This window comes from Sarcophilus harrisii, chromosome 6 (assembly GCF_902635505.1).
Source record: "Sarcophilus harrisii chromosome 6, mSarHar1.11, whole genome shotgun sequence".
Lineage (NCBI taxonomy): Eukaryota > Metazoa > Chordata > Mammalia > Dasyuromorphia > Dasyuridae > Sarcophilus > Sarcophilus harrisii.
Genome location: NC_045431.1, coordinates 163449939 through 163471468, shown reverse-complemented (window position 1 = coordinate 163471468; position 21530 = coordinate 163449939). Strand labels below are relative to the sequence as shown.

At 38.2% G+C, this 21530-nt stretch overlaps 1 protein-coding gene across 1 annotated transcript in view; it reads left to right on the top strand.

The window, feature by feature from the left end:
• Nucleotides 1–7542: 7542 nt before the first annotated feature.
• Nucleotides 7543–21530, top strand: part of CABS1 (calcium binding protein, spermatid associated 1) — a 38900-nt gene continuing 24912 nt past the window's right edge. Inside the window, exon 1 of the mRNA XM_031943531.1 lies at nt 7543–20915. Within this exon, the coding sequence (XP_031799391.1) occupies nt 7610–20915 (13306 nt within the window). The 5' untranslated portion in view covers nt 7543–7609. The remainder of the gene's footprint in view (nt 20916–21530) is intronic.

Below are 21530 nucleotides of genomic sequence, written 5' to 3'. Positions count from 1 at the left end.
ACAATGTTCTCCTGTTTCAAGCTCACTTCTCTCAGCTTCAGTTCATGTTTTTATGAAATCAGCTTGCTCATCATTTCTTATGGAACAATAATATTCCATTACATTTATATACTAGTTTGTTCAGTCATTTCACAATTGATGAACATCTCAATTTCTGATTCTTTTTCACCATACAAAAAAAGAGTTGCTATAAATATTTTTGTCCATGTGAGTCTTTTTCCCTTTTTAATGATCTCTTTGCGATATAGATCTGGTAGTGGTATTGATGGATCATAAATATTAACAGTTTTATAGTTCTTCAGGAATTGTTTCAAATTTCTCTTCAGATCTAGTCACAACTCCACTTACAATGCCTTAGTGTCCCAGTTTTACTACACCTCCCCCAACATTTATCATTTTCTTTTTCTGTCATCCTAGCCAATCTGATAGATGTGTGATGATACCTCACAGTTGTTTTAATTTATATTTCTCTAATCAATAAAGCATTTTTATATGACTATAGACAGCTTTAATTTCATCATAAAACTTCCTTTGACCATTTATCAATTGGGGAATGACTTGTAGTCTTACAAATTTGACCTAGTTCTGTATATATTTAAAAAATGATGCCTTTATCAGAAATACTGGCTATTGAAAATTGTTTCCCAGCTTTATGCTTAAGGGAAGTAATTTTTAAAGGTGGGAAATGAGAGCATAGAAAAACCAGACCTCAATCTGTATTACAAAGCAATAAGCTTCAAAACCACTGAGAATAATTAAATTTGTGTGTGTGTATGTGTGTGTGTGTGTGTGTGTGTGTGTGTGTGTGTGTATTAACCAATGGAACAGAATAAATACAATACTGAGAAGAAATCATACATAAAATCATATTATTCAATAAATGCAAGTCTCCAACGACTAGACTGAGGACAAAACTATTTGACAAAAATTCAAATCACTAGTAGCAAGAGAAATGCTATCAATAGAATTCTGAAATTCGTTCTCATAGTCTTCAGATTGTCAAATTAAAAAAAAAGAAAAGAAAAATGACAATTGTCAGGGTAAAGGTCTATTAGAAGACAAAAACATAGTAACACAATGTTGATGGATCTGTGAACAACTCTATCCATTTTGAAAAACAATTTGGAACTATTCCCCAAAATTTCACTAAATTGTGGAAGCCTTTCAACTCAGCAATACTACTACTAGACATGTGCAACAAAGGGATTAAATAAAAAAGGTCCCAAAATACATCAGAAAAATGTGATAACAAATCAGCTCTAAAGGACTATGATTTATGCTTCCCATCTGTTGTCTGGGTGGTCATGGAGTAGAAGAGCAGAATGAAATAAATATTTTTAGCCAGGATCAATATATGAATTTGGTTTGTTTGACTTTATTTATTTATCACAAAGAAAAGCTTCCTTTTGTGTGTGTGTGTGTGGGGGGGGGGCGCATTGAATGAAGTAATGATAATCATGCCAAATAAAAAGTAGAAAAATATGTAAATGAAACATTTAAAAAATTACATTGTAGATAATAAAAGTAGTTCTAAAGTAAAGGCAAACAGGGCAATATTGAGACTATTATATTAAAACTAATATCCCATATATGTTTAAAACCAAGATGTATATGACAGAAATTCATGGTCTAATATATAATCTTTTTTTCCTATTCTTTGTTATAAAGCAATATTAATGTCTCATTTTTTCAAATTAATGATTTAAAAAAATTTTTAAAAGAAAAACTATAGATCTGATGTAGGACTAACAAAATAAAATTGTTTGGGGGCAAACAAAGAAATAAATTTTTTTTTATTTTGACCAGAAATTAAAATCATGCTCACTGGGGTCTTGTTTTGTCTTTCCTTTTCCTTTTCCTTCTTTTTGCTCTTTGAAAATAAGGAGAAATGTGACCTCTAATCATCTATCATGTCTGCCCATTTTTCACGATTAATCCTGAAGATCACAGACAATGGTTCAACTTTTACATTTTTTAGTTCTTCCAGAAACCTAGAATGTAACTGATGTAAACCAAATGATACAAAGTCATGGAAGATAGCTAGGCACTCTCTTGCTCTATTATACTTATCTTGGGTATCAATTTCCTATTAGCCATTTGTGTTCTGCCATTTTCAGTCCAAAGAACATTTTCATTGTCAGTAGCAAAATAAGAACTGAGCAACTTCTACTTCCCCCATCGTCTATTATTTATTTCTTATATACATTGAAGAATAACCCTATTTATTCTTTCATCTTCCTCTTCCGCATCCCATATAGCAAAAATAAACACAAAGAAATTTCATCACATTTTACTCCTTAGCTTTTCTTAACATCCTTTCTTCATTCTAATCAGCACTGGTTTGTGTTGTATTTATTTGTATAATATATCTTTTCCTCCCCCCCAAAAAAATGTAAGAAAGGTACAATGGTATCTCCTTTATTGCACAGGAATCACTTTTAAATGAAGGCAGAAATAATATTCTAATACTAGTCATAACACCTCAACAATATATTTAATGTTTTGCTCTTTGAAAATGCATCAATCATACATCCCATAAGTCTGCCTTTGTATATACCACATAACAAGTTCTGGTCATAGCTTTCAACCTGTAAGGTTAATATTAAGGGGGAGGGAAGGAATTCACTGAAAATAATTGAACTAGATTTTCTTTAATGGTTTTAAACCATTCTTTAAATGGTTCACAAATTAGGATTTTATTATGTTATCATTTCCCCCAAAAAGATGAATGTCACCAAGTTACAAAGTAAAACTCTGATTTTAGTTCACCTTCGGAAACCACTTGCGGAAAATTCTTTGCTTTCCTAAATCTCATAAAGACGAATTAGTGCCAACCAGGGATTCTGAATCTGAGAAGGACAGCTTACTTAAAATGAAAAGCTCACCACTTATTGAATGAATGGACTAGTGCTTAAGTATATATTATTTTCCAACAATTATCTCAATTCTGTTGAAGAGTAATATTTAATGTCATGGAAATGGTATTCAGACTACTACAATGGCAACATTATAATTGCTCAACTACTGACATATCTCTTGTGATGAAGGTAATTATCACAAAAGTACATGCTTTTAACATCAAAATTCTGCCTGACTAGACTAACTAATCCAGCCAAGGCTTTTAATATAGGTTCAAGGATGTGGCATTTGTTCCAATGCCCTCTTTCATTGGAAAGAGCAACCTCTGCAGACAAGATCTCATGCTACTCGGTGGTGCAAAACTGAGGGAACTTGAAAAAATCTCCAATAAATCCTGCATTGAACAAGCATATTTGGACAGATCCCTAAAGTATTAAAGTACAGATTGCATATAAATTTCATGGAGAAAATTATCCAAAGTTGTAAATTTTCTTTTGTGTCTTGCAGATTTTGTTAGTGATCACAAAAAGGCCAGAGTAAGGCCCATATACTATGTACAAAATATATTTAGCATAATGCAATAATAGACCTATAGTTATATATCATATTGGGTTGAGTATAAATTGATCCTGTATTCATAACCTAGTCTTTATATGATCCTTAAAAACTCACCAAAAGTGAGAAAATATGTGTATTTTATACTTATCTTTATATATGTATAAATAATCATAATTTTTATATATATCCTTTTTATAAAATATTTTTAAGAAATTCATTTAGAAAATAAGCAACTATGTAGCTGAAATACTATTAAGCTATCAAGAACAGTGAGGACTCACTTAAAGGACTTACATGGGGCCACATAGCCAATTCTATCAGAGACAGAGTTTGAACCCAAGTATTTTTTGTTCATCCCCATCATCCACCACACTAGGGTGCTTCTCTATGCTCATGTATTTATATGATTTAAAAGTATATTTGCAGGAAAACTTAATAGAATCATGAATTACAAAACAGTAACTATTTAAATATAGAGGTGGGAAATTTCGTTGTTATTAGGGGAGCAGGAAGATTGTTTTCCATTTTATTTGCTACTGTGAGTTGGGCCATAAAATATATATCTTGAAAGGAAGATGCTTAGACTGAGTCCATGCTCTGAATGAAAAACATCTAGCAGTAGAGAAATCCTAAACCATCAATATATTATTGAAAACTGGAGTTTATTTAAATAAAGGCTATCTATGGCTGCTCTAGGTATCAGTACCTATTGTCTAACCTATGTAGGAATGGAGACTGGGTAGTTGTGAAACTGAAAGGATTTTTTTAAAAAGTTGAAATCCTGAAAAAATGGCTTTAGAAGGTTGAGAGTTAATATTCTGGAAGATGTCTTAAGTTCAAACAGGATTCCTACCCCTTTCCAACATAAAGATAAGATAACAGGTCGCTGTTTCTAAAAGAATGTGCCCAGACCAGCCTACAGTTCCTCTCCATCCTGTATCTCAGGATTAATTCCAAAATAGACCCATCCACGTGAAAAGGTTTCTACTTTCTCCAATAGGAAAAAAGGAAGGGGGGAGAATGGGGAGTTGGAGTTTCTTTATTAGATTCAGGCTTTGCTTTGTCCCTGATTTTCATCTTCATACATCAAACAGTAGAGAGAGGCTGACTCAGAAGAGCCCCGGCATTGGTGGGCCCAGACTTAGAAAGGAAGCACCCGGCTTTCTGGTACAGATGTGGTGTATCCACAATGCTTTTGTCCACTCTTTGCTTGAAGCCTTAAGCTATAAGATCTCTGCTGGTCTTTGTCTATGCAGCTTATCTGAAAAAGTGTTTCCTACAGAACAGAATTATTATTGAGGTGGTGGGGAGAGCAAAGGGAGACTTTAGTCCTCACAGAAAAGTTTCTTCCTGTTGACATTTGATGTCTATATTATTTAATGTTCTATTATGCATAGTACTAGGTCACTTGACTTTACTGGATCCCATGTGCCTTACCTACAAAGTAAAGGATTGGACTAATAATAGCCTCTCAGGTCCTTTTAGCGTTAAATCTATGATATTATGAATAACCTAAATTCAATTTGGTATCAATTATTAAACTGCATTAGCTTCAGTAAAGTACCTAACCCTACTTACTAGTCCTATTAATATTCCTACTTGATGGAGGGGTGGGAAGCACTAATAAATTATCTTCATGTTTTCATTCATGTTACTTTGCAAATTCAGATTGGGATTATTTTTGTGAGTGTGACACTGTATCAAAAAAAGGAACTTGATACAAGTTATTCGTTTATTTTGGTTTCATAACAATGGGGCTCTCTTGCATCTTTAATAGCAGAAACAAGATGAGAGTTCATGTCCTGACTACAGTTATTTTAACCTTTGCTGATTGTCTCTTGGTAAGTTTTAGAATTTTTAAATAGTTTAAATTAAATAAGTAGCTTTAAAATTAATTTTAAATTAAATTAAATTTTTCAGGGGTAGAGGGTGGCTCTCAACTTATGCTGTTAGAATTCAGGAAAAAAATAACAAAATAAGACAAGATTATCAGGTCAGACATAGCCCCCCAAAAGGTAAAATTATTTCTTTTTAAGAATAAATAATACTGATTTTCTTGTTCTTACATCACCAAAATTTCTCCCAGTATCTTTCCTTCTATAAAAAAAAAATACATTTTTATTAAGAAAAAATAAAAGATAGAAGAAATGATAGAAAGAAAAATCAGGAAAAGGGGAAATTTCAATAAATTTGATCAATATATCAAAAAAAAAAATCTGAAGATACATGCAATGTTGCAATTCAGTGAACCTCCCACAACTGCAAAAGATAGAGTGAGAGAATGCCTTTTCATACATCTTCTTTGGGGCCATCCTTGTGCTTGGAATTTTGCAATATTTACTGTTGATTGTTTTGTGGTTGATCTTCCCATTTACAAAGTAATAGTCATTTCACAGTATCATCTGGTTTATTTGTTTGTTTATATGAAACCATACTCTGCTTATTTCACTTGTGTTTCCACACCTCTATATTCCTCCTCCAGCATAGTAGTATCCCATTATATTCATGTATCACAATTTGTCCATTGGGGAATCCCAATGGACAGGTATATGTTTTTTTTCCCCCAACTCTTTTGATAGTATAAAAAGTTCTGCTATTAAATATTTTATTGTATATAAGTTCTTAACAATGATCTCCCTGGGTTATATGAACATTTAGTCAATGATTTTCCTAATTCTAAATTAAGATATTATTTCTAGCTTGAATTTCTCTATCCTCTGACTTTATTGTTTAAATTTATTATTATTTAAATGTATATCTAGTAGAGGAATAAATATTGCTAAGTTTTATGGCAAAGAAGAGCACAAGAAAAGGATGAGAAGTAGTAATTTCATTGTTTATTTTGCAATTAACATAAGTTGAAATAAGAGAATTATGCAATTTATACAAAAAGGTACTTTGTAAATCTCCCTCCCTCTTTCCTTTTCCTTCCCTCCTTTTCTCCCTCCCTCTCTCTCTTTCTCTCTCTCTCTCTCCCTCTCTGTTTCTTTTCCCCCCTCTTTCCTTCTCCCTTTCTCCACTCCCTCCCCCTATCTTTCTGTTTTTCCCCCCTTTTCTGTTTTCTCCTCTGTTTCCCTCTGTCTCTCTCTTTTCCCTTCTATTTCCTCCTCTTTCTGTTTCTCTCTGTGTGTCTCTGTGTCTCTCTTTCCCTTTCTGTCTCTCTCTTTCCCTTTCACCACCCTCCCTTATCTTTCTCTGTCTCTCTCCCCTCCCTCTCTGTTCCCCCCTCTCTCTGTCTCTCTGTCTTTCTCTCTGTCTTTCCTCTCTTCCTCTTTCTCTGTCTCTGTGTCTCTCTTTCCCTCTCTGTTTCTTTTTTCCCCTCTTTCCTTATCCTCTCCCCATTCCCTCCCCCATCTTTGTTTCTCCCCTCTCTTTTTCTGTTTCCTCCTGTTTCCCTCTGTCTCTCCCCCCTCTCCCTCTCTCTCTTCCCCTCTTTCTCTTTATCTCTTTCCTCCTCTTTCTCTCTCTCTGTCTCTGTATCTCTCTTTCCCTTTTTCTGTCTCTTTCCCTCTCACCTCCCTCTCTTATCTTCTTTTGTTTCTCTCTCCCCCCTTTCTCTCTTTCCCCCTCTTTCTGTCTCTCTGTCTCTTTCTCCCTCTTTCTGTCTCTCTCTTACCCTCTCTCTCTGCCTCTCTCTCTCTCCCCCTCTTTCCCTCTTCCTCTCTTCCCCTCCCTCCTCCCCCAATCTTTCTTTCTCTGTCTTCCCCCCCTTTGTTTTCTCTTCTTTTGTTTCTCTCTCTCTCCCCTTCTTTTTCCCCCTCTCTCTCCCCCCTCTCTTTTTTTCTCTCTTTCCCCTACTTTCTGTCTCTCCTCTTTTTCTGTCTTTCTCTGTCCCCCCTTTCTCCCTCCACCCTCCCCTTCTCTCTCTCTCTTCCTCTGTGTCTTCTCTGTTTCTCTGTCCCTGTCTCTCCTCCTCTGTCTCTCTCTGTCTCTGTCTCTCTCTCTCCTTCCCTTTGTCTCTATCTCTGTGTGAGTGTGTGTGTGTGTGTGTGTGTGTGTGTGTGCATGTCCAGATTCATAATTTAAATTTATATCTTTGGTACTGAGCCTTAACATGTCAAGTTGTCCTCTCTTTTTTCTTCTTGACATTCTGTATGGTGAATTTTATGGCATATTTTCCTGAATATAAGAAGGGTGTCTTTCATTCCTACTCCTTGGCTTACATCACTCAAGATGACTGCTATCTACTGTCATGTTGTTGGGGGAAGGGACCTTCAAGGGAAGCCTGTGTGAAAATACTGTGCTTCTTTCCCTGCAGTGCAGTGACAGCCAGGAAACAGAAAATGGGCTAAAGCAATATCTATCACCCAATCCAACTCTGTCTTCCTCACCAGTCAAAGCTGTAGCCAATCAGACTTCACTTAACCAGACCACCAATGGAAATTCTTCTGCCCCTGAGGAGGCAGTACTCTACTTGTCACCATTCAAAGTAGTAAGAAGACACAGACCTCTCTATGCTGGTGCAAACCGTACCTTACCTCTCAGAGTTGCAATTAGAAGATATTCACCTACAGAAGGTCTATCTGACTCTACGAAGGGAAGATCAAACAACTCTACAAGGATTGAGGCGCCACAAAGCTTTTCATCACCTGTCTCAAAGATAACACTGCATTACCGTGATGGCAGTGCTGAGACCCACAATTCCATGCCTATTTCCACTATATCTCAAAGCTCTCTGCCAATCCCTGGAGAGACCTCCAGTTTTTTATCAACACCTACGACAACTTATCTCTCCTTACCAGTCGCCAGTGCAACAAAGCGCTCTGCCCTACACTCCTATACAAGGCATAGTTCTCCAACAGACTCTGGAGCAACTTATTTCTTCTCATCAGGTTCCAGTTCATCTCGTGACTCTAGGACAGATTCCAGGAAAACATTCAGCTCTCCACCAAATTTTGGGGCAATGCGTTACCTTGTTCCAACCTCCAGAACAACTAACCTCTCCATGCCACCCTTTAGGACAAGGTACCACTTTACACCTGCCTTTCCTGCAAGGGACCACTCTGTTCCTGATTCTTCTACAACTCCAAATGCTTCCCATAAGAGCCATTTTTCCTTTACTAAGAGTGTGCAAACAGAGCCTTCATTGGACCAGGTTGGTTCTAGCAGTTCCTCAACTTTCAAAGAGATAACTAGTCTTCCTCTCTCACGCTGGCTTGTATCAAACCAATCTTTATCCAAAATGCCTATAATGCCAACAACAACAAAACTATCTGCAACAAACCGGGAGTTATCTCTCAAACCTATAATTAAACATTCTTTGCCTCCACTGAAAGAATCCAGCCAATCTTCATTTGTCCCAGATTCTAAAAACTATTCCTCATCCTTCAGCATTCTCTCTGGTGATCCAAGGTCTACTTTAATAAAAAGAAATTCTTTTAATGTGGATCAAGATGAATCAAGTCACTCATCCAACATCCCACTCAGTAACCTTATGCTGGGCAAAGCTGCGAGAAGATCATTACCTCTTTCCTTTGGATCCAGTCATTTGCCCCCCACCAAAGTTGTTTGGAACACAAGAAAAAAATTAAAGCCTTATCCACTTAATCCACATAACTCTTTAAGAAAAGGTCAATATCTACCAGCCAATGATAGAATAGATGCCTCCCAGAATCCCTGGAACACAAGAACTGCTTCTTTAAATTCACAACCTAAGCCAAGCTCATTGATATTTGGTTATCATCCACTAAGCCATTCTCCATCTATCCCGGAAGCCCCCATCAGTACCACTACAGATACCATTATTAGGGTTCTTGATTCTGACACTCCTATCTCTTCAGTGAATACCAATAATGAAAGTCCTAGATTGAAAAATCATGAAGAGAAAGCTACAACCACTGTGACCGATGCACTTGGAAGAAATGAGATCACCAGTACCGAAGAGATTACAGCATTAGCTAATGCCACGCCATGGGATAAGAAAGTCAAAACCATTGCAAATCATGCTATTGATTATTTCCTAAACCCTGGGGATTTGGCTAATGACTTCTCAGAAGATTTTACCATTGCTTTAATAAATGCCAATAAATTTTCAGATGCTGGTACATATGATGAAGAAAGAAAGGGAGATGGCCTGTATTTTGATTCTAGTATGGTAGAAGATAATACAATTAAAATGGACAACACAGATCTCCTGGAGGAAGATCTCAGAGTCCAAGACCTTCGGGAGAAAGATGATTTCTCTGAGACTGATTTTCCTAATTGGGAGAAAGACTACCCAACAGATGTTGATGATTCTGTTGTCCTAACAAAAAATAGCATAGATATCACTAGGATCTTTCCTAATGGAATGGCACCATGGGCTAAACTTCCAGTTGGTATTAATGATGCTGCTATACCGATGAAAGATGCCATTCCATTTACAAGACTGAGAGGAATCCCTGAATATGTTTCTGTTCCAACAAGCAATGCTGTTATTGGAAATAATCCTACAGATGATGCTACAAAGTTTTTTCCTGAAATGTTTGTGAGGAAATCTGGTACTACTTTAGCTAACAGTGACAAGTATTTAGCTTTTACCACAGTAGCTAAAAATGGCATGGCTATTGGGGATCAAGTAACTTCTGAAGTAAATGATATTCCATCTATAAGGAATTCTGAGACCCCAATACAGCAAATTATTCTCACTAAATTTAATCCTGAAATAAATTTGCCTGAAAAGGAAGATATTGCAACAGGAAATGTCTATACTGGTTTTTTGGAAAGTTCAATTGCTGCCGATAAAAATGTCTTGGATATGACCCAGCTTTGGGGTGACAATTCAATTATTGAAAACTATACTACTCTTCCTGAAATAAATGCCACCATTTCTACAGTGAGAATTCCAAACCTGACAAATGTGCCAACTAGACCACCCATGCCTGATGCAGCTGTCTCTGAAATGAATACTGCAGACCCTCTACTAAACAATTTGTTTGTTACTCCTATGGAAGAAGCTTTAATTAAAGAACATTATGCAATTACTACCAGACAAGATGACTCTTCAATGGACAAAGGACAACAGATTTTATCTGATGGATTTATTTCCAGAAGTCCTACCCCTGGAGAAGATACTACAGGCACAGTTTATATTCTTCCAAGGATGGATGAAACTTTTGCAGATGGAGACACAACCTTTGAGAGTAATATAACTCCATCTGCCAAAGCAAATAATATAATGGAGGCTGACAAAATTATTCTGACAGAAGAAAACACACCAAATGAAAAGACCTTAAAAATGTTTATTTTAGATGACAATGATCGTAATTCTGTAAAAGATAACTCCTTTATGCCTCAAGTCCATAGTGCTGAACATCTAGTAGATAGAATAAAATATGCAACTAACCCAACTCAATCTGATCCCAAAATAGCTACTTCTGCAACCCCTATTTTATCCTCAACATCAGACAAAACTGTTATAAGTTCAAGAAAAGTACATGATATCATTCCTTTCATGGAAGAAAATCCTGAATCTGAAATTAAGGCTCCTATATTCTTGTTTGGAAACGACCCCAACTACATAGATATGACATCTCGATCTATTGGTGGTGACAGAACCAGCAATCAAGCTAAAACCTCAAGAGAAGACAACACAGCTACTGAGAATAAATTGATACCTATTGTAGAGTACTATGAAGAGGGCATTGTGTCAAGCATCATTCCAACTAGTTTTGCCTTTGGATCCAATAATGGTGCTCTTGATGTTGATAATTCTGATACCACAGGTTTTTATATTTTCCAAAAGGAGTATGATATGACCTTTTCCCATTTAAGAGACAAAGTGACAATCCCTGAGGACTCTCATTCATATCTGGCTCAGGCTTTAGATTCCAAGGGGAATCCCACTCCTTTGTTGCATGAAATGACAGCTAGTCATCCCAATGTACTTCTTACATCTAGTATGATGAATTTAAAGCCAACAACTACCAGAAATGTGGCAGATGCCATCACTGATGGAATTGAGGAAATTATCCTCAAGGACCAAAAAATCATAACTGTAACAAAGAATGATGAAATAGCAGAGGATGTTGATTTCTATCTACCTGACAATTCCATCTCAGTGAGGCAGACAACTACCCTTCTTGATGACAATAATAAAGCTGATGTTATCAGCATTCGCCGTTGGCCCAAAACATCTGTTTCAAAAATCAAGCAAGTTGCAATGATGTCGACTATAAAACCTGATATTCTACCTGCAGAGAAAGCCCCTCCCAAAGAGACTGAGGATTCTACATTTACAATGAATTACATCAATGCTAAACATGATTCCACTACCGTGAAGGGAGCAAATCCTGCTAAGCTTATTCTACTAATAGCTAACACTTTCAAGTCTAATGTTTCTTCTACTAAACTGCAAGAAACTTTTCAAGAAAAAGACCCATTCCCTCAGGCCACTAGGCAGCTCTCAGAGCTTTCAGCTAAAAAATCAGCAAAGATCAAAGATGCTGCTGTCCCAGGATGGCAGATCACTAAAAGTGATCACAATATGCTTCCATTAGCTTTTTTTTCAGCTGCTCTCACCACGGCAAGGATCGAACCCACTGGTGGTGAATTCAAGACAACTTCTATTTTGAATGGAAACCATACCATGCAGAATGCTGATGCATCTGAATTTAGGGGTGATGAAAAAAGCACTATTCTTGAGGGAACCAAAAGAATAACTTTTCTTCTTGCTTCTAAAAGAAATGTTGTCCCTCTTAATGATACCACCAGAGATGAATCTGAAAATGCTAAAAACAGCAAAAGTTTTGAAAATGAAATGATTCCTTATGCAGAGAGAACCATACAGGAAAATAACCTCCAAGGAGAAGAATCCATTTCCAATGATAATCTATTTAGAAACTTTTTACCCATCAATGATAATACCCTTGGTACTTTGGTTCCTGATGACTCCATTTTTCCTGAGACAGATGGCATCAGCCCCATCACAAACATCTTTACAAGCCCACCTAATCTAAATACATTGGAAGCTTCTGCAGGTTACACAAAGTCTTTACCTGAAACAACTGCTCCTGATTTAAAAGAAATTATTAGTCTTGAACAACAAAGTACGACTGTTCCTGATACTACTTCATTTTTGCCTAAAATTTCTTATCTGGGGGAAAAAAGAACCATCCACAAAGGTACTGCCCCTAATGTAGTCTCTTCCTTCACCCCAATATATGCAATATCCTCAACATCCAACAGGGTCGACCCTGCTAAGAATCCCATCACCCTCAAAGATGAAGGAATCTCTGTTACAAAAAATACCCCACCCTCTTTTAATAATAAACTTTCCCTTGGGGTAAGCACTATAACCCAAGCTACTCATTTAAAACCTCAAGGAAATGATGACAATGGCACTGTGGATGAAATCACCAATTCACAAAAAGACACCCCCACTGACTCTGGCCCTATCAGTCACACTGATGATGAGATTAAATTTGTAAGAAGTCTAAATACATCTCCTGACATCTCATTTATTAAAAAAGCCACTCATGTGGAGGCCAAGACCTCTCTCTCAATTGAGAACGGTAAGCCCAAAAATGGTTTTGCCAACTTAAGTGTCAATACTTCTCCTTCCATGAGAGACAAAGATGTACTCACAACTGCTAATGCATCAAAGATTCTTAAATATGATTCTGTGACTGAGAAAGTTCAAGGTCCTTTTCTTATAAAATCAGCATTGACATATACAATCAATAACAAATCTGTATCTGTTAAAAGTCTTGCCATTACCCCAAAAAGGCACATTATCGAAGCACAAACTCTTCTCCCAGCTAACATGACTGTGACTATGTTTCGGGACAGTTACAGTTCCCCTACTCCAGCCACCATCCTGGTACCAGGGAATAGTACAGTGGGGAATGATACTTCCAGCCTTTTATCCGACCACATAACCACACTCTCTGGCAGAGTGCTCCCTACATCCGCTATTACCTCCTCTATAGGACATGTGAGAAACATGGATGAAATCAATAAGTATGAGCTGGAATCTTCTATAGAGAAAAACAAGACTATTGAACCAAAAACACTTCCTTTGACAGAAGGGCCCACAACAGTGGAGGCAAATGATGCTGTTCTGCCAATAAAAAATGTGACAGAGAATGTAGACCAGATGACTATTCCACTCCATGGCAATATCCTTAAGGACTACCACTCAGTGCTTAAAACAGATGATACTGATCCCATTATGGACATCACTGCACTCACATATGGCCCAGATGGATTTGAATCTCCTACTCCTAATTATTTGTCTAGTATTATTATTCCAGATGATGCAGTAGTTACTGAAAACCACCACACTATGTTTATTGGAGAGGATAATTCTGACACTGAAGCTGACAATAGAAATCTCACAGATCCTGCAAAATTGCAGGTTGTGAATCTTAGATCCATGGATGATTCCATCTTTATTCATACTGAAAGCTTTACCCCAGCATCTCAAGAAATGGTAGCTATAGCTACCAATGACATGGACTTCCTTCCAGAAATGTCTAATCCAAGAGTGAAAAAAACCCTTTACTCTTCTGTTCCCAATGCTGTCCTCAATACAAGGCCACACATTCTTGATAGGATGGATTCTAGTAGGAAAGACAAGTTACCTTTGATTAAGAATGACACATCTGTTGTTCATTATGCTGTTGGACTGCCAGCAGACACTACAACCACAACAGCTGACCCCAAAACTCAAGAAGATGGAACCAACACTGATGGGCCTGAACTGAAAAACTTTAAGCTTGGGGTGGATCCTGTGATTTCCTTCACTGATTTTGTTATTGATGAGCTTCCCTATGAGAGAAAAGAAGCCTTACGTGACCCCATGGCAAGAGGTGTTATCACACGAACAGAGAGAGCCACATCAATTGTGGCTAATGGCACTACCCTCCCTGGTAAAGATAATAATGGTAAAGAGCAATTTATCATTCCTGGAGGAGCTGACATTGCTCTGTTCAAAGGAGATGCCCCTCTAGTGACATCTGAAACATTCTCTCAGTTGTTAGATATCACAGCTAGTGAAGCCCAATCATCTGTCTTTATAGAAGAAGAATCTCTGACTGATCCTTCAATAACAGTAGCATCAAAGGAATCAGAACCTCTAATAGAAAACATTATGACTATAAATAAAGCTTCCAACCCAGAAGAGCAAATATTTAAAACTCAGAGGGACCACTATACTCTCCCACTAGAGACTATAATTCTTCCAGTTGACTCAACAGCTTATAGGTTTTCTCCCACCAATTCTGAACATTCTTCATTTACTATGGGAGCTGCCAATTCTATGCTTGTGAAAGACATTCCAATTAGTAATCATGGCCAAAGAAACAATTCTGAAAGACTGGTGCTTGAAACTATACCTGCAGAAAAGTCTTCTTACATGGGTGTAGAACCAACAGAAAAGGAAAACGTCACAACTCAAGCTGAAGGAAACCCTCCATACGATATGGCCTATAATGATTTTGTATCAGGCAATGATGTCAATAGAACTGGTGTAAGTACCACAAACTCTCTTCTTATTCCAACTGATATAAAAATGGCAGTGGATAGAAAGAGTATTGTCCTCAGGGGAGAAAGAACTGACATTGAATTTAACAGTACTAACAACCCAACTGACAAAACAAATTCTAAAACAGTAGCTACTAGAACCCTGGCAAAGGCAACCCCTGGTGTCCAAGAAATTGCTTTTGTGGAAGAAAAGGATGGAGAAACTGACAACATTGTTGCATTCTTTCTACCTAACATGAGAAGCCTAGAAAACATAAGGAGTTATGATGTTCTCCCTGACACTAACAATGCTCTCCCGGTGGGAGACATAAGCTCTTTTACAACTGATAGCACTGATTCCAATGCCAGCAGCACCACACCCAGGCATAAAATACACACTTCCTCCAAGAATGTCACAGGACCCATAGATCACACATTGACAGAATCTGCCCCATCCACTCCTGATGGGATCAAAGCCCACACAAAAGAAGATAGAACAGGAGTGGCTGAAATAACTAACCCCCAGAACCACATCCTCCCAGTGACTTCTACTAGCATCCTTTCAACTGAGGGCATTTCCTATGTGGATGATGGTACAGAAATTCCCACACATTGGACGACAGCAGCTACTGTCCCCAATACATATGCTGCATCCACCGAAGCAGGAAACAACCTGGTCATTTCTGAAAGGAACCATTCTTTGTCCATAGGATATGATAGGGAATTGTATAAAATACTTACAAGGAGAAACTCAAGACATGAACCTGAAGAAAGAGAGGAAAGGGAAGGTGATAAAAGCATCCTAGAGGTAACTAATATTACCCCCTTTCTCTCACATGATAGCATCTCCCAAAGACATAAGCTTGTACCTGAAGATATTTTGATTAATTCTGATGAAGACACAGCCTTCACACTTGATCCAAATGAGTTTCTGACTTATGGGGGATATTCTTCAGCTAAGGCCACAAACTCTCCACCTCAAACAGCTGCTTCTGAGTTGGAAGAAATTGTTATTTTAGAAAAGGATGATCCAACTGACATGGATACTGTCTTCCTTCTTCCTGACATTTCTTACCCAGAGAGGAAAAGAAATGCCCTAGAGGATGATCCTATTACTCCAGAGAGAGCCAAGACCTCTATTATAACCAAAACAGAAGCTTTTGCCTCAAAGGACAGAGGCTCTTTTGAAAATAAAATTGCCAGTGGAGAGGATTCCAATGAAGTTTCTGGGGCTGAGATAAAGAAGATACAAGAGGCAGAAGCTTCTCCTGTGACTTACTTCATCACTCCTGAAGCTGATAGCTACTATGTAGGTACAAATATTGAACACTTACTTGATGCGACAGCTACAAGTGCCTTTCTGCCTACAAAAAGAAGCACTTCAGCTAAACCCAAGGCCACTACTCTTTATGCTGGATACATTAAATCTAAAAATTACCCTATTGTTTCTGAGGCAGATTCTACTCTTGTGTCCAAAGATGACACCACTTCACTAACAGATGATCCTTTAAACTTTAATTCATATGCCACTGCTGGAATTCCTCCAGAAACTCTCCATTTGAAGGAAAACTCATTGGATGATGTTTATATGACTATGTCAGAGACATCCAGACCTGTTTCTGAGAAGTCTTTATCTGTTAATGGAAGCCCCATCCCAGGATGGAATGTTATCAGTGCTCATAGTGACCCTCAGGCCCTCCAGCTGGAAGCTACATTTCCTCCAACTGATTTTACTCTCTTGTCAAGGAACCTTGCTTACACTGACCTTGATGCAGTTGACATAGTAAAATTAGACCCAGCCATTGAGACAACCACCTCTGGTGAAAAGTATCTTTCTCCTAAGAATGCTTTCTTTGGAGCTGTTACCAATAATTTGAGGGACAATACCAACTTTATGATTGGAACTACTACATATGATATTCCAGTAGACAAGATTGCATCTGACAATCTTGAAGTAGCATTTCAGAGGGAGGAAGTAGATCCTATAAAAGGAGATGATGTTACTTGGGAAGGAGAAAAAATTCTATATTCTACTTACTCTTTACCTTTTATGTCAGGTAACAATATTCCTGAAGGCAAAAAATTAGACCCTGAGGAAGGCTTCATTTTCCTTGAAACAAAAAACAATCATATCATCACTGATGGTGTCAATCCTCCACCTCAAATACCCACTAACAGAGAAACTAAATCTGGGGATTATATTAGTCCTGAAGATGAAAAACCTTTCACTGTAGGTGACTCAGCTATTCGGACAGCTGCTGACAGTGTTAAGAGAATGGCTATCACAGCTGACACCATCCCAGATGGAATGATAAAAATGACCCCTGAATTTAAAGAAATGACAAATGCAGAACAAAATTATTCAGGAGCTGCAGACAACATGACTTTTCTGCCTTACCTAGCTTACCTTTCAATAAAAAGAAAAGCTCAAAAAGATGGTGAAGTTGGTCTGGATATACTCTCTCCTTTAGCTTTGGAAGATACAAGGCCCCCTGTGGCAGGCAGCACTGCTCCCATTTCTATTGCCACTTCCCTTGAAGTTAAAGATAGCTCCACACTTATATCTGGAAACCATGCTACAAATACTGCGGCTGGTGCCAAATCCCCTGAAAAAGAGAATAAAACTGTTGTAGTGGAAATGACTAATTACCAGAATAACATATCTCCAGTGACTTCCATCACAGCTCTTCCAAATGTCAGGATGCCCTATGCCAATAAAGGGAACAAATATATAGCAGACTTGGCTGCAAAAGAGGTAATCCCACTTATAGAGAAGAACCCTGCCATAGTGACTAGGGATACTACATTTCCCTCTGAATACATCCAACCTAACAATGAATCCACTGCTTCTGAAATGGGAACTCCACTGTTCACAAGAGGTGGCCCATTAACAGCTCTCCCCAATCCTACCCCTTGGCACCATGCTCCTTTTGATGGGACACCAGTCATATTAGAGGCCCTAGGACCTAGGACTAACAACTCTCTCCCTAATGATGCTGCTACTCTGAACCAGCCCCTCCCTGAAATGGAAGCAAATGCTCCTGCCCTCGTAGCCACTCTTCTTCCAGATGATTCTAAGACATCCATCATCAAAGTCATGTACACAAGACATGTTGCAACTACTGCTAATAAAAAAGGTACCCCAACAGCCATGGTGCCTGACATTTTAATTCCTTCTACCAATGGCCCTGAAAGAGAGGTCGGAGATATAATATATCCCTCTAGCTATCAGCCTGATTTTATCAAAGAGGAATCTGCCTTTATAAAAAATAACAAAATTCCCTTTGTTAAGGAAAATATCTCAGCAGAGAGAAAGGGTGTCTCTCTGGCAGAAGAAAACACCTCCAATAATGATTTGATGACTCTTGCCCTTGACAACAATGTTACTGCCTATGTCACTGAGGAATACACCATTGCCCCTCCAACCCCCATTATAATAAGCATGCCCACACTCACATATGAGCCATCTGAATTGGGGACTTATGCATCCTACAACAAGGCTGATAGTTCACACTCAGCTGAAATAGTTACTGCCAATCCTATGCAGACAAACTCTACAGAAACCAGTCATACTGTCATCCTTAAGTATGAACCACCTGATTCTGAGATTCATACCACCATGCTGAAATCTGTAGCTCCTAGGACAATGGCTCATTCCAACCCTGATGAAAGTAAGAAAATGCCTTCAAAATTTCTAAAAGGGACTGCTGTAGAACAAGACAAAGTTGTAGAAGATGCTACCACCTTTATGCCAGAGACATCTAACCCAAGAAAGAAAAGAACTGATTTTTCAAATGTTCTAGACCCAGACACAGGGTTCCCTATGGAAGAAAGTAGAACTTTTAAAATGGACAACTTTGGCTCTGCTGGGGAACCTGGCCCCATCAAAAATAAAGAAGTTTTGGGCACAAATGTAGAAGCTGATATTTTTAAACCAGAAAAAAATTCCAGTGTCACAGCAGTTGAAGCACAATATGTAAAAGATAACTTTAAAACTATTGGGAGTGAAATGTCTACTTCACAGTATAGTACTATTCCTTCAGCACTGCTCATGTCTCCTGGTGCTGACAGAATTTCTTATATGGATGAAAACATGGAAATGGTAACTGACATAGAAAACATGTCTGCTGCAGAGAAAGTTACTTCTGTTGGAACCCTTCCTGCTGAAGATAGTGAGACTCCCCTTCCTAGAGCAGTTGTCACCATGTCCCCAGACAATAACCTTGTACTAACTCATGAAAACCCCAGTCTTACTCCTGATGCCAAGACTGATAGTGCTGCAATTTCTCTACAGGAGAAAAATGAAGCTTTGTCAGATGATTCCTTTATAGTATCAGGGGAAAGAGAGACAGTAGTTGAACAAATGAAAAGTTCTATAGAGGATGACATAACTGGTGTAACTCTCCTTAATAATAATGCCAATCCTATAGCATCTGAAGACAACATAATTCAGGTAGAAGACAGCCTTTTATATGATACTGATTTAATTGGAAGGGACAAATATAATTCTGAGAATAATGATATTATCCTTGAACCAAACACATCTGACCTTAACAAAGTCTCAAATTCATGCCTGTCCAACAGAAATGGTCTTGAAACTATATCTTGCAAGGATCTCATTACTTTCATGGAGAAAAATGGTGAAGATGAATTTTATGATAAGAATCTTCCAGGTGACAAAGCTGGACCTATGGAAGCCATAACTGTAACTGATGTCATCACTGAGGGAATTAAAACAACAAATCAAGAAATCACAGCTGTTGAAGAAGGTAACAGGGTTGCTGTTAAGGTGACTTCCTTTGAATCTGATATGCCTCACTCAGAGACCACAGCCAACACAGCCAATACAAGCAGCCTTGTGACTGGGAGCACTAATCTTGACAAGAATATCACCACTCTTGAGAACCAGGAAACATCGGTCATAAGAAATACTAGATTCTCCTCTTATGATACGGTTACCTCTAGAGTAGAACCTAAGATTATTGCAACTGATGTCATTTCACAAAAAAGGGAGAAAAACCAAATGGCAGACATTACCAATTTAGAGAATAATGTTATTCCCACACCCTCCTTCATTTCTCTTAAGATTGAAGACATTGAACCAGTAACTGAATTAGGTACAACAGATGCTACCACACCTGAAGAAGAAGCCACCACATCCATGTTTTCAGCCTCTGCCCTTTTTCCTGAACACATTAAGCCTGAAAATGACCCCACTATTTCTAGGGCAAATTCTGCTCCTGAGTCTACAGGTGATACCACTTTACTAAAAGATGCCACTGTTGATAATAACCAAGAAACTCTCCCTTCAAAGGAAACCTCATTGAATGATACCAAGATGGCTGTGTCTGAGGCATCCAGGTCTGTTTCTAAAAAGTCTTTACCTGTTAATGGGGCACCTCTCTCAGGATGGAATGTCATCATTGTGCAAAGTGATCCTCAGGCCCTCCAGCCGGAATCTGATCTTCCTCCAGTTGATTCTACACTCTTCCCTAGGACCTCTGTCTATACTGACCCTGACACAGTTGACACAGTAATAGAAGACCCAGTCACTGAGACAGCTACTTCTGGCAAAAAACACCCTTCTCTTAAGAGATCTCTATCTGAAGATGCTACCATTAATTTGAGGGAAGACACTGATTTTTTGACTGAAGCCACTACATATGAAGATGATATTCCTGTAGATGAGATTATATCTGATGTTCAAGAAGTTGCATTTGACAGGGAAGAAAAGGATGCTATAACAAGAGATGATATTACTCAGAAAGAAGAAAATACTGTATATCCCACTGAGTTTTCATCCTTTCTATCAAGTAGCAATGTCCTGAAGGACAATGTATTAGTCCCTGAGGATTATTTTATTTTTCCTAAAAGAAAAGATGTCAGTCCTATCTCTGAAGTGAATGAAATCACAGCTGACCTATCTAAATTTGTTGCTCAACCAATCAGTCCACAGAATAACATACCCCTTATGACTTCCTTCTCTGTTCCTGAAGCAGATAGAATTTCCTTTGGAAATCAAGACTCTGAAACTGTGTCTTACTCAGATTTAACAGGTGACATGTCTTCCATTGCCCAGGCCAACCCAACAAAGACTAAAATGCTTACTCCTTTACCCAACATACCTGCTGATGCCCTCTCTGCTACTGGAGGAGAGAGAATTTCCTTGGGAAATCAAGACTCCGAAACTGTGTCTTACTCAGATTTAACAGGTGACATGTCTTCCATTGCCCAGGCCAACCCAACAAAGACCAAAGCGCTTACTCCTTTACCCAACAGATCTGTTGATACCTTCTCTGCTCCTGGAGGAGAGAGAATTTCCTTGGGAAATCAAGACTCTGAAACTGTGTCTTACTCAGATTTAACAGGTGACATGTCTTCCATTGCCCAGGCCAACCCAACAAAGACCAAAGTGCTTACTCCTTTACCCAACAGATCTGTTGATACCTTCTCTGCTCCTGGAGGAGAGAGAATTTCCTTGGGAAATCAAGACTCTGAAACTGTATCTTACTCAGATTTAACAGGTGACATGTCTTCCATTGCCCAGGCCAACCCAACAAAGACCTACTCAGATTTAACAGGTGACATGTCTTCCATTGCCCAGGCCAACCCAACAAAGACCAAAGTGCTTACTCCTTTACCCAACAGATCTATTGATACCTTCTCTGCTC